This window comes from Frankliniella occidentalis, unplaced genomic scaffold, assembly GCF_000697945.3.
Source record: "Frankliniella occidentalis isolate FOCC.00 unplaced genomic scaffold, Focc_3.1 Scaffold527, whole genome shotgun sequence".
In the NCBI taxonomy this organism is placed as follows: Eukaryota; Metazoa; Arthropoda; class Insecta; order Thysanoptera; family Thripidae; genus Frankliniella; species Frankliniella occidentalis.
In genome coordinates, this window is record NW_026267644.1 from 44,471 (window position 1) to 56,047 (window position 11,577).

Here is an 11,577-nt window from a genome sequence, read left to right on the forward strand (position 1 = left end):
ACTCGGTCCTGCTTCGCGAGTCTTGGTCTCCCGTATTTGCACGCGTTCAGGTCGGGTCAAGTCCACCTCCTCGACGCGCTGCAGCCCGGGTCGGCTCTTGGCCCGAAACACGCAAAATGGCCACTAAAAGAGCCCCTTGGGCGCGTGGTTAGGTCCATTTATGTTCCTTGTTCCGTGTTTTTGGCCAGAATTCTACCCGGGCTGCAGCGCGCCGAGGAGGTGGACTTTAGCCGACCTGGACGCGTGCAATACGGGAGACCAAGACCCGTAAAGCGGGATCGAGATCTGACCTCACTGCGGAGAGGACCAGCTGACAGCCGAATGGCGAGCGCGCTGGGGTGTGGTCCGGGAATTGTCGGCCTAGGGATCGAATCCCAGCAGTCTAACTTTTTTCCCTATCTGCTGATCATGTCTTCGGGAGTCAGCGACAGGCGAGATGTCGCCAGGAGCGGATAAACAGAGCGGGTAAAAAGTTCTTCGGCCGCGGGATTCGATCCCAAGGCCGATGGTTCCGGGAGTACACCCCAGCGCGCTCGCCACTCAGCTGTCGCCTGCTCTTGTGGACGGAAACGTCAGAACTCAGTCTGGGGCTGCATCAGCTTAAGCGGGAAGCAGTCGGGAAGCAGACAGCAAACAGCAGACAGCAGATAGTAAATACCGATAATATCAAAACTTTACGTCCAATTTTGTCATGAAATGTTATTTTTATGATTCAAATATTATTTTCTGAACTTAAAAAATATAAAAATATGCACACAAATGAGGTGTAAATCGGGAGATGCTGTTCGCTGTCGTGCTGTCGTGCTGTTCCGACAGCTCTGACAGCACCTCCCGATTTGACCTGATTTGAGCACATATTTATAATTTTAAAGTTCAGAAAATAGATATGAGAGACCAACAAAAGATTTCATGCTGAAATATTGATGAAAATTGGTAAAACCGCCGGTATTTACTATCTGCTGTCTGCTGTTTGCTGTCTGCTTCCCGACTGCTTCCCGCTTAAGCTGATGCTGCCCTTCTTTACGGGTGTCGATCTGCCGTGTTGCACGCGTTCAGGTCGGGTCAAGTCCACCTCCTCGACGCGCTGCAGCCCGGGTCGGCTCTTGGCCAGAAACAAGGAAAATGGCCACTAAAAGAGCCCCTTGGGCGCGAGGAGGTTAGGTTAGGCTAGCGGAGCGTGCATTTATTTGGCCTTTTGGTTAAAATTTCGACCCGGGCTGCAGCGCGTCGAGGAGGTGGACTTGACCCGACCTGAACGCGTGCAATACGGCAGATCAACACCCGTAAAGAAGGACTGAGTTCTGACATTTCCGTCTACAAGAGCAGGCGACAGCTGAGTGGCGAGCGCGCTGGGGTGTAGTCCCGGAACCATCGGCCCAGGGATCGAATCCCGCGGCCGAAGAACTTTTTTCCCGCTCTGTTAATCCGCTCCTGGCGACATCTCGCCTGTCGCTGACTCCCGAAGACATGATCAGCAGATAGGGAAAAAAGTTAGACTGCTGGGATTCGATCCCTAGGCCGACAATTCCCGGACCACACCCCAGCGCGCTCGCCACTCGGCTGTTAGCTGGTCCTCTCCGCAGTGAGGTCAGAACTCGATCCCGCTTTACAAGTCTTGGTCTCCCGTATTGCACGCGTCCAGGTCGGCTCAAGTCCACCTCCTCGGCGCGCTGCAGCCCGGGTAGAATTCTGGCCAAAAACACGGAACAAGGAACATAAATGGACCTAACCTAACCCCCGCGCGCCCAAGGGGCTCTTTTAGTGGCCATTTTGCGTGTTTCGGGCCAAGAGCCGACCCGGGCTGCAGCGCGTCGAGGAGGTGGACTTGACCCGACCTGAACGCGTGCAATACGGGAGACCAAGACTCGTGAAGCTGGTGACCGAGGTTTGAACTGTCCGTTGACAAGTGGAGCCGATAGCCGAGTGGCGAGCGCGCTGGCGCGTGGTGCTCAAGACATTCTCAGTCCAGGGGTCGAGTCCTGGCCGGGGCGAACAATTCTTTTTTGCAAGGGGGGGGGGGGCTGCTGAGTAGGAGGTCAAGTCCACCTCACCATGTCGGCTGGTCTTCTGTCTTAACCCTTGGTCCCCGCGCCGCAAACTACTAAATCGGAAAAATGAGCCTCGGTCAGTATTCGAACCGACAACCAACCGCGTCCCGGGCGCGCGCTCCATCAACTGAGCCAATGATGAGGCCTTGGCATAGGTGAAGCTTATCTCCGATGTGGCTCACACCCCGAAACATATGGCTGGCAGAAGGGCAAAAGGGTTCCGTCGACTAGATTCGAACCAGCGACTGTTTGCGTACCGGCCCATCACATCAGGTGTGTCGCACGGCTGTAAAGTCATGGCCAGCGGAGCGCGAAAAATATCACCCGGCCGAGATTCGAACCAGCGACTAGACTCATACTGGGCCCGGACGCTACCGACTTGGCCACGACGGAACGATACAGAGTGGAACTTTCGGTGGCATCCACATCGCAGCTGTGACCTACGCCCGAAGACACTTGGCCAGCAGAGCAGCAGGAAAAATGATCGCGGACGGGATTCGAACCCCGGGGGGTCTGTGTAGTTAAACCGTGCGCACGCATGCATGCATGCATGGGTCGCTTGAGGCGCACTATTTGGGCTAAAATTGGGTGTTTTGATGGCGGAAAATAAATCTGCTAACGATCACGCTCTAACACTCTCGGCTACCAGCTTGCTCCTGCGGGGCCGAGATCTGAGCTCGGAGACAAAAGGCGACAAAGAAAAAATTTGCCCCGGCCGGGAGTTGATCTTAGGGTTGACAATTTTGGTTCGGATGAAGCTGCATGCGGTCATCGACTGTAGCTACAACTGTTTAACTACAAAAGGGGCGTGTGGCTGTTGGCGTCGCACATCGTATGTTGCCACATTTGTGACCACATTTTTGTGTCCATGAACAGGGACGTGTCTTCTACTACCACTTGTCGCCGCGACACGAGTTGTCGCTTGGACGCCTGTGAGGTAGGCCACGGCTTCTCTAAGGCGCCTGTCGTGACGAGGACTTTGGGTTTAGGCTCCTTTGGACCCCAGACTCATAAATCCTTTCAAAAGCTAAGAAGTGACGCCCTGTCAATCTAGGCGTGGGTCGACGATTGTCGCTGAAAACGCCTGGAGGGTAGGCAATGCTTTCCTGAATCGGGCCCCCCGCGTCGCGGCCCCCTAGTCCCTGAGTGCTTGGACTAGGTGAAAGCTTCGGAGAGGCATTGATATATTTCGTTTTCGCTTTAGTTTTTAGCGCTGTTTACTTCTGATTGATATTCCAGCATCGGCGGAAGTAATGAATTCGTCTATAGACGGTTCAGTTTAAGCTGACTCGGGCACTGTCGGCTGCAGCTACATGTAGCTACAAACAGGGACGTCTTAAAATTGAGGTCAAAATGTCACCCTTGATTTGAAATGACAAGATGGGGACCGAATTCTGTTTCCAGTACGGACGGAGGGCCGCGGGCCCGGCAATTCTAGAATACAGCTGTATTCCAAACTTTCGATATTTTCGGCATTTCGATACTTTTGATATTTCGGTACGATTTCGATAACGAAAAGTTTCGATAATTTTTCTGTATCGAAGTCCGATACTGGAATTTCATTATCGCACTGCGCACAGCCCTACCTGGAAAGCATCGCCGCTGTGGTCTGTCAGCTGGAATTGCCAGAGGAACGTGATGGCGGGGGCGGCCACGACCAGGGCCAGGGCCCACAACCACGACATGAAGACGGTGTGGCGGCGCGGCCACCCGGCGCCGAGCACGTCTTCGTTTACGGACCCCTGCAGCGACAAAAGCACGGGACCTACTGTAAGTTCAAATTCCCAATGTCCCTATACTTGCTCACCCTCACTTTCTTTGCTCGCGCTCGCACCACTAACGTCTTGGCCAGGGCGACCACCTCCTTGTAGCGGTGGGCCTCGCACCAGATGGGGACCAGCAGCAAGACATTGGCCGAGTGGAAAATGGCCAGCAACGCGGGGAAGTTGGCGTACGAGGCGATGGGGTTGCCCTCGCTGAGCACCTGGAGGCTCAGGTCCCAGACCCTCCACGCGGACGCCACCGTCGTGGCGTGCACGAGCAACGCCCACGCCAGCGTGGAGCGCAGCGGGTGGAAGCTCAGGCCGACGTTCGGCCCTAGCGGCTCATCAAACACATCGATGTTTCTGATCATTTACTTTGTCAATACAAGTAATACAATACAAGTAATAATACATAATTTTTTTCACTAGGGGGGAGTAAGCCACACCCTATACTCACATCTTCTGAAGTTCACCGGCACAACACCATAGGCTATGAGCGTATAGTACAGCGGCCTGACGGCGAGGAACAGCCTCGCCGTCCTGGCGTCCATGTCGCCGACCTTGTTGGTCCTCCGCGACATCGCCTGGTCCTGCCCCTCCTACCCAGCTCGACCTCCCCCGTGGCCGCCGTCCCGTCCCGGTGTATGCGTCACTTTGCACTGGGGGCGGCGCCACCCTGCGCCCCTGCGTGTACCGAGCCGTCGAGGAGAGGGTAGCCCCTCCCCACACACCCCCAGCGCAGCCCACTCCGAGCGGCTCAACTCGAGCAGAACGGAACTGCGCCCTTAACGCTCACTCAGAATATTATACCGGCGTGTTAAGTGCGAGAGGCGTCCGGAGGAGGGACGATGACTGCCCATGTGTGCGCGGTTAAACATCAGGGGCGTTAAGTCGTCGACGAAAGGTTGAACTGGACGAGTATGACGATATGCATCGCCACACTGGCCAACATCTGAAATGTGCAAAATTCATTGGCAGTATTAACAACCAGCCTTCACTCGTGTGCTCGCTTGTGTGGTTTGCGTATGGGAGTACGTGAGCTCGTTGCGATTGACACTCACGGCCTGGAGAAGGGAGTAGTCAATTGTGACCATATCGTACGGTGAGACAGAGATCTCCCTGTGCGATATTTGCATGGAAAAGATCATCAGCTGGCCGGAAATAAAGGATTAATAGCATTATGCTCCGAAAATTAGGTGACAAAATCACATCGAAACTGTCTTGTCACCTGTTGGATTTCCTCCTCGTTGAAACGCCTGGTGTTCATAATCTTATGGACGATGGCCGCCGTTGCGTTGCCCTGCAATGGTTCCAGGTTCTACTAAGTCGTTCAAATACAACATTATAAAAATTGTGATCATGGAGGTGGGGAGTAGGGGGTAGTCAAGGGAAGAGGTACCGAGCGGCCTCTAATCAACTAGACAATCGCTCCCCGCCAGTCACCTCGCCTCCCCTCTCCCCCCTCGCCCACACCACTTGACGGCCCAAATGTCAACACAAACATATCGGCCAGGCGGCGACGCCCACGCCATGCGTGCGTGTGTTTGCGTCTAGAATAGGGGCAAAACCACGAGCGTGAACTTGGCACCCCGTTACGTAAGGTGAATCGCTTCGGCTTCGCGTCTGCACCGACTCGCACCTTGCAGCTGGTGCTGCGGCAGGTGCCGTAGCAGAGCGTGGTGACCTGCGTGATGAGCAGCAGGAAGAGGATGGCGAGCAAGTCCATGAACTGCACCGTGTCCAGGTACACGTTGCGCGCCTCTATGTACAGCGTGAGCACCGTTGTGGCGAACTCGGTCACCAGGAAGGTCAGCAACTGGCGCAACAGGAAGGGTGAGAAAACAGAAGCACACGTAGGTTGAGCAGCAGCCATCATCGCCACCTCCACCGCGATGCGAGCCGCACCTGCACTTCGTACGCGCGCACGATGGTCTCGAGCATGTCGCAGAGGCCCAAGTGCAGCCGCCGCAGCTCGATGACCGTGGTGCAGACGGGTGACTCGGGGCCGAACGGGCGAGCCTGGCGACACCCGTCGATACCCGTTACAATAAGGTACCCGTGCCTTTACCTTACGCTCCCTCACCGTACTCTCGCTCCCTATAGTGTACAGGGTGGGTGATCCGCGCCGTCTTTTTAAAATACTTATACTGTACCGGATTCGTACGTGCGGACGAGTTGCATACTCGCACGGCGCCGTAAGGCGCCCTGGCGAGCGACGGTGGGCAAGCCCGCCCGCACGCGTGAATCCGGTACAGTATAAGTATTTTAAAAAGACGGCGCGGATCACCCACCCTGTATTTCGACTAACGGGGGAAGAAGAAGAGCGGGTAGAACATAAACGTTACCGATTGGTCCCGCCTCTACGTCACGCCGGTAGTGGGGGTAAGCGCTCGGCCAATCAGGAACCTTTATGTTCTACCCGCTCTTCTTCTTCCTCCGTTGGTCGAAATACACTATTCATGGCTCACTTTATATCCGGGTACTTCGGCGGCGGCTCGGGGCTCGCCCACCGCCGCGAGCCGTCTATTCACGACGTCGAAGCCCAGGCCGACGCGCGCCACCAGGTGCAGGATCATGAACTTCTCCACGGTGATGAGCATCCCGATCACCCCGTATGCGTCCACGTGCGTGAGGCCCCTGGACTGTGCACACCGTGAGCACCTACAGGTTCGATACACTGACCCAGGGAGAAAACCATAGACTTTGACGACGAATCGCTCCATTCCGTCAATGCCCCAAAACGACGTCGGTAAAGCTGAAATGAAGAAGAATGCAGGGAACATGACACCGGACGTACCATGTTAAAGAATAGCGAGTTCCGTTTCCTTCTTCCCCGCATTCTTTTGCGTTTCAGCTTTACCAGATTGACATCGAATTTTTCGCTCACCTCGAAGTACGATTTAACGGTCCACGTGGTCACGGGGATGGTGTACACGCTCAGCTCGGCGACAAACAGCGCCGTCTTCCACTGCGGCTTCCCCGGCAGCTCGTCGCCCATCCGGAACACGGCCGGAAGGTGTTTCAGTTTCCGGACGTAGCCAACGGCCAGCCCCAAGGTGGCCACGGTCAAGGCCACGCCACTGCTGACCTTCATCACGCGGGTAAGCTGCGACTGCGCGAACTCCGACTCCACGGCTAAGGTGGGGCGCGCGGTGCCGTTGGCCTCAGCGGCCAGGAGGTTGAGGTAGAGGTTGAGGTCGTCGACGTCGAGGCCTTCCATCGCGCTTGCGACCATGTACGCGAAGAACAACTCGCTGGCCAGGAACCCCAAGATGAAAGCGAGCAAGGCCAGGTTGACGAGCGCTCCATACGTCACGTTCCTGCCGACAGGAAGGTGTCAGTTGTGTTGGTCCGGGGGGGGGGGGGGTCTGTGACATCGCCGCCGCCGGTCGTCCCCGTCGGTCCTCGTGTCAGCAGCACGGTGTAGGGTGTAAAGAGATCTCCCGACACCGTGGTCAGCACTGCACGACACAGCATTCCCCCTGCTGGTTCCCAAACATCGCCCCCGCCTCCTTCGAGCACCACACCTTCCAAAAATATTCCCAGAACGTTATTTAGGTTTCCTGAACGATTCGTGCTACCAGAATCAGGGGCGCGGTGTCCCGCGTACCTCCAGCCCGGCTTGTAGGAGGGCGGCTTGCCGAGGGGGCACAGCCCCGAGTAGAAGGCGGCCGCCAGCAGAGGCTTCATGGTGAAGTAACTATATGCCGGCCGTCGACGACACCGCCACTGCTACACCGCTCGCCTAGGCTCGCCAGGCCGGAACCCATTCCGTGGATTGCCGTGGAGGTCGAGTAATCAATCCAGGTTCGATTCCAGGAGGCACGGCGGCGTCCTTTTCAAAGCACTGCCAAACACTTGTCCGATTGCACCCTCCTTGTGGTAGTGTGCTTTTAGACTGATGGCCCGGTGACCCTCTGCGTTCAGCGACCGACCGCTTTCTGCGGGAGGGGGAGGGGGGGGGGCGTCCCACCCACCTCCTCACCTTTGACCTGCAAGCGGTCAGTCGCTGACGCCCGCCCCGCCGCCCCCGATGCTGGGTCACCGCGGTGGGCGTCTGAAGACGCTTCACCCGCCAGGGTGAAGGCCGTGAAGGCCGCGCGCGCGCCCACAGATAAAAAACGTGTGGACGCCGGGCCGTGACGAGTCGAGCCGCCGCGCTAACCAGATGGATAGGCACATACTGTACAGGCGCGGGTAGGGACGGGAGGGGGCGCGGCGGCCGATAGCGATAGTACGCGCGTACTCCATCAGTCAAGGCAAACAAAGCGGCGCGGCCGCGACTACATCAGGTGCGCCTCCGCTCGGGAACCGCGCCCTCGTCGAGGAGGTCGCGTGGCCGGAGTCGGGAGCTCGAGGACGTAACCCGAAACGTGGCACCGATAGGAGCGTCGAGTACAGGCAACCTGGCCGGTCAGGGCCAGAGCGGTGAGTCAGAGTCAGGCGGGACCAGTCCAGTCTGCGCCCGCCCGTCGAGACGAGCGCGCCGGCCGCCGGGACCACGACGCTCCGTCCTCTGCTGCGCCAGCTCAGCTGATCGCCGCCGCCGCCATGTCCAGCCGCGTGATGCTGCGTCTGCTCGGGTCGCCGAGTGGCGCTCGCGGTGCCTACAAAGTACTCTGTGGTGGTGCCCACCGGGGGCGCCTCGTCTGGAGGCCTCTCAGCGGCCAGGCCGGTGACACGCCGCGGTGAGCTCTAAACGCCCCCCCCCCTTTTCTCTCCTTGCCCGTGTTCTGGCTTCACTAACAAACGGCCCGCCTCGCCCGCAGGCTTAGCTACATGCACATGCCCGGGAGCGATCCGCTGCTGTACCTGTCGCTGGGGCAGCTCGTTGAGAGGACGGCCCTGCAGCACGGCCAGCGGGAGGCCCTCGTGGCCGTGGAGGAGGGTGTACGCCTCACATACCAGCAGCTCTTGGAAAAGGTACCTCCCCCTTTCCCTTCGCCCCTTCCCCCGCCACGTACCTCTATGCTCTATTACACCTCCCCGTTCGCCCCCCCCCCCCTCACTCTCACAGACACACTCCCTTTCTTACTCTAGCTGATTCTCATCCTCCTGCCAGTCTCGCCTTATCTCTGTCAGACGTATGAAAGACAAAGTTGTCCATACAACTTCCCCGATACGAATGAAGAAGATAAAAAAGAATAAAAGTGAAGACGTAACCTGTAGTCAGGACTATTTCACAGACTATCCCCGAGCTTTGATTTCGGCCTTGCATTCAATTTGTGCCGTAGTATATGATGTCTAACATATCTTGATATTCATTAATTTCTCACTTCCTCCCCGCAGGCAGACCGCCTGGCTGCCGGCCTAATCCGCCTCGGACTGCAGCCCGGGGACCGGGTCGCACTCTGGGGGCCGAACTCGTGGCGCTGGATCGTCACCAAGATAGCGCTCGCGCGAGCAGGCATGGTGTCGGTGAGTGGCAGTTTGAAGTAGGAGTCTGTTACTTTTGTCACTTTCGAGCCGTTTCACCTTTTATCTCGAGCAATGTTGGTGACTCAGTGGCGGCTCTTGTTCCAGGTGGACATGAACCCCATGTACCTCGAGCCGGAACTGAACCACTGCCTGTCGTTGGCGCGCGTGGCCGCGGTCGTGGCCGCCGAGAACCACCGCGGTGTCGACTTCCATGGCTTGCTCTGCAACGTGGTCCCGGAGCTGCCCCGCAGCGATCCGGGGACGATTCGGTCCGCCGCCCTGCCGGACCTCAAAGTGGTCGTCACCATGGCGGACAGTGCGAAGCCGTCAGTAATGAAAGCGTCTCATTTTGTCCTCGAACGGTCGACGGCGTGCTGGTGGTAAATAACTTCCTGCGTGTCTCTGTCCAGGGGCTGCTTCAACTTTGACGAGGTCCTCTCATCCACCTCGGCCGAGGAGGTTGCCGAACTCCAAGCCCTCAGCAGGACCGTGTGCCCCGACTCGGGCAGCTACATTCAGTTCTCATCGGTCGGTCTATGTTGTTGCCATTTTAATGAGTGACCATAGTCCATGGCGTATTTGACGTTAGCGTCTTAATTCTATACTGCGCAGGGGACGACGGGCAAGCCTAAGGCCATCGTGCTGTCGCACATGTCGGTGGTGAACAACGGCTACTTCAACGGCAAGCGGTTCGGCATGCACGAGAAGCACCACTCAATCCTCCTGCAGAATCCGCTGTTCCACGTTTTCGGCAGTGTTGTCGTCCTGAGCGCGGTCCTGAACCACAGCGCCACCCTCGTCCTGCCCACCGTCGGCTACGACCCCGCCAAGAGCATCGACGCTGCACTCGCGGAGCAGTGCTCAGTGATGACGGGGACCCCCACTATGTACGTGGACCTGGTGGGCGCCGTGGAGAAGAAGGGCGCCCGCATGGACTCCCTGGACCTGGCCGTCACCGGCGGGGCACCCATCACGCCCGAGTTCGTCCGCAGGATGAAGAGCACCCTCGGTGTCAAGAGGATCTGCGTAAGGACATTCATCCCGTTCATTGTGTTAATGTCGCTATCTCTTGTTCATTAATCAGCTGTTCACTTTGCGCAGAGTGTGTACGGGCTGTCGGAGACGACCGCCGTGGTCTTCCAGGGCACCAAGGACGACACCCTGGAGCAGACAGCCGCGACTGTGGGACGGCTGTGTGAAAACATAGAGGTATGCGGGGCAAAGGGGGCAATGTGTCGGACACGAAGTGCTGTGTTCTGCCTGAGCATCATATCTGACCTGACCCGCTTGTTTGCCCCACTTCCAAGGCCAAAGTGGTGGATCCGGATGGCAACATGGTGCCATTCGGCACCCCGGGCGAGCTGTGGATCCGTGGGTACACCAACATGCTAGAGTACTACCAGAACGAGAAGGCCACGCGCGAAACACTCGTCAATGGCTGGGTCAGGACGGGGTTAGTATGAATCAGCTAGCGGACAGGACAGCCACTCCACGTCCACCACGCTCGGCATTTTCACGGTTTTGTTTTTTGTCGGCAGCGACAAGTTTGTCATCCACGAGGACGGCTTCGGTCGCATCGTCGGCAGGCTCAAGGACATGGTCATCCGGGGAGGAGAGAACATCTACCCCAAGGAGGTGGAGGACATCCTGACCACGCACCCCGACATCGCGGAGGCCGAGGTGGTCGGCGTCCCGGACGAGAGGATGGGCGAGGAGCTGTGCGCCTGCCTCAAGGTCCGCGACGGCGCCACCGTCGGCTCCATCCACCTGAGGCAGTTCATGGACGGGAAGATTGCGCGGTACAAGATCCCGCGCTACTCCATCACACTGCCAGATTTTCCCAAGACTCAGTCTGGGAAGATACAGAAGTTTAAACTGCGTGAGACCTGCGTCGCCCTGCTGAGTCAAGGGAAGCTCGACGATTCAAGGAAGTCACAGAAGTAGAGTTGTACCTGCACTCTGCGGCCGACGAACAATTAAAAACGAGACTGACTTAAGGAGCGCTTCTTTTATTTCTTTTCTTTTTAGTTTTGCAATAAGGATCTAAGGATCCGGCGGTTGTTGCCGGCGCGGCGGCTCCCGCCCCCGTTGACTTGCCTTCACTGTTGCGTTATGAGGATATCACTGGGCGAGGGAAAGTAAATGAAACGGAAGTGTACAGTACGGCCGAGAGGGTGGCAATCCAAACATCTGCTCGCAGGTAGTTGGAGCCACTTGCCGGATGAGGAGGAGGAGGATGGGGTGGGGGGTGGGGGTGCTCAGAGCGGTCCCGGCGGCCACTGCGTTACGCGGAACTGGGAGCATGCAAGTGAGCGGCCGGTCGGGGTCGCGACGGGCTGGGTAGGGGT

At 57.6% G+C, this 11,577-nt stretch overlaps 2 protein-coding genes across 2 annotated transcripts; one reads left to right on the forward strand and one right to left on the reverse strand.

The window, feature by feature from the left end:
- Positions 1–3,610: 3,610 nt before the first annotated feature.
- Positions 3,611–5,299, reverse strand: LOC113207147 (uncharacterized). The gene is made up of 5 exons (XM_052275158.1): positions 5,040–5,299; positions 4,873–4,962; positions 4,269–4,763; positions 3,883–4,145; positions 3,611–3,790 (listed from the first exon to the last, which is right to left on the reverse strand). The coding sequence occupies exons 3-5, from the start codon at positions 4,390–4,392 to the stop codon at positions 3,611–3,613; spliced, it is 567 nt and encodes a 188-aa protein (XP_052131118.1). The 5' UTR covers positions 4,393–4,763; positions 4,873–4,962; positions 5,040–5,299.
- A 2,766-nt stretch (positions 5,300–8,065) lies between these two features.
- LOC113207145 (medium-chain acyl-CoA ligase ACSF2, mitochondrial) lies at positions 8,066–11,226 on the forward strand. Its single transcript, XM_026423551.2, has 9 exons — positions 8,066–8,499; positions 8,581–8,734; positions 9,101–9,229; positions 9,335–9,555; positions 9,640–9,757; positions 9,842–10,255; positions 10,331–10,438; positions 10,537–10,682; positions 10,768–11,226. The coding sequence occupies exons 1-9, from the start codon at positions 8,363–8,365 to the stop codon at positions 11,171–11,173; spliced, it is 1,833 nt and encodes a 610-aa protein (XP_026279336.1). The 5' UTR covers positions 8,066–8,362; the 3' UTR covers positions 11,174–11,226.
- Positions 11,227–11,577: the final 351 nt, after the last annotated feature.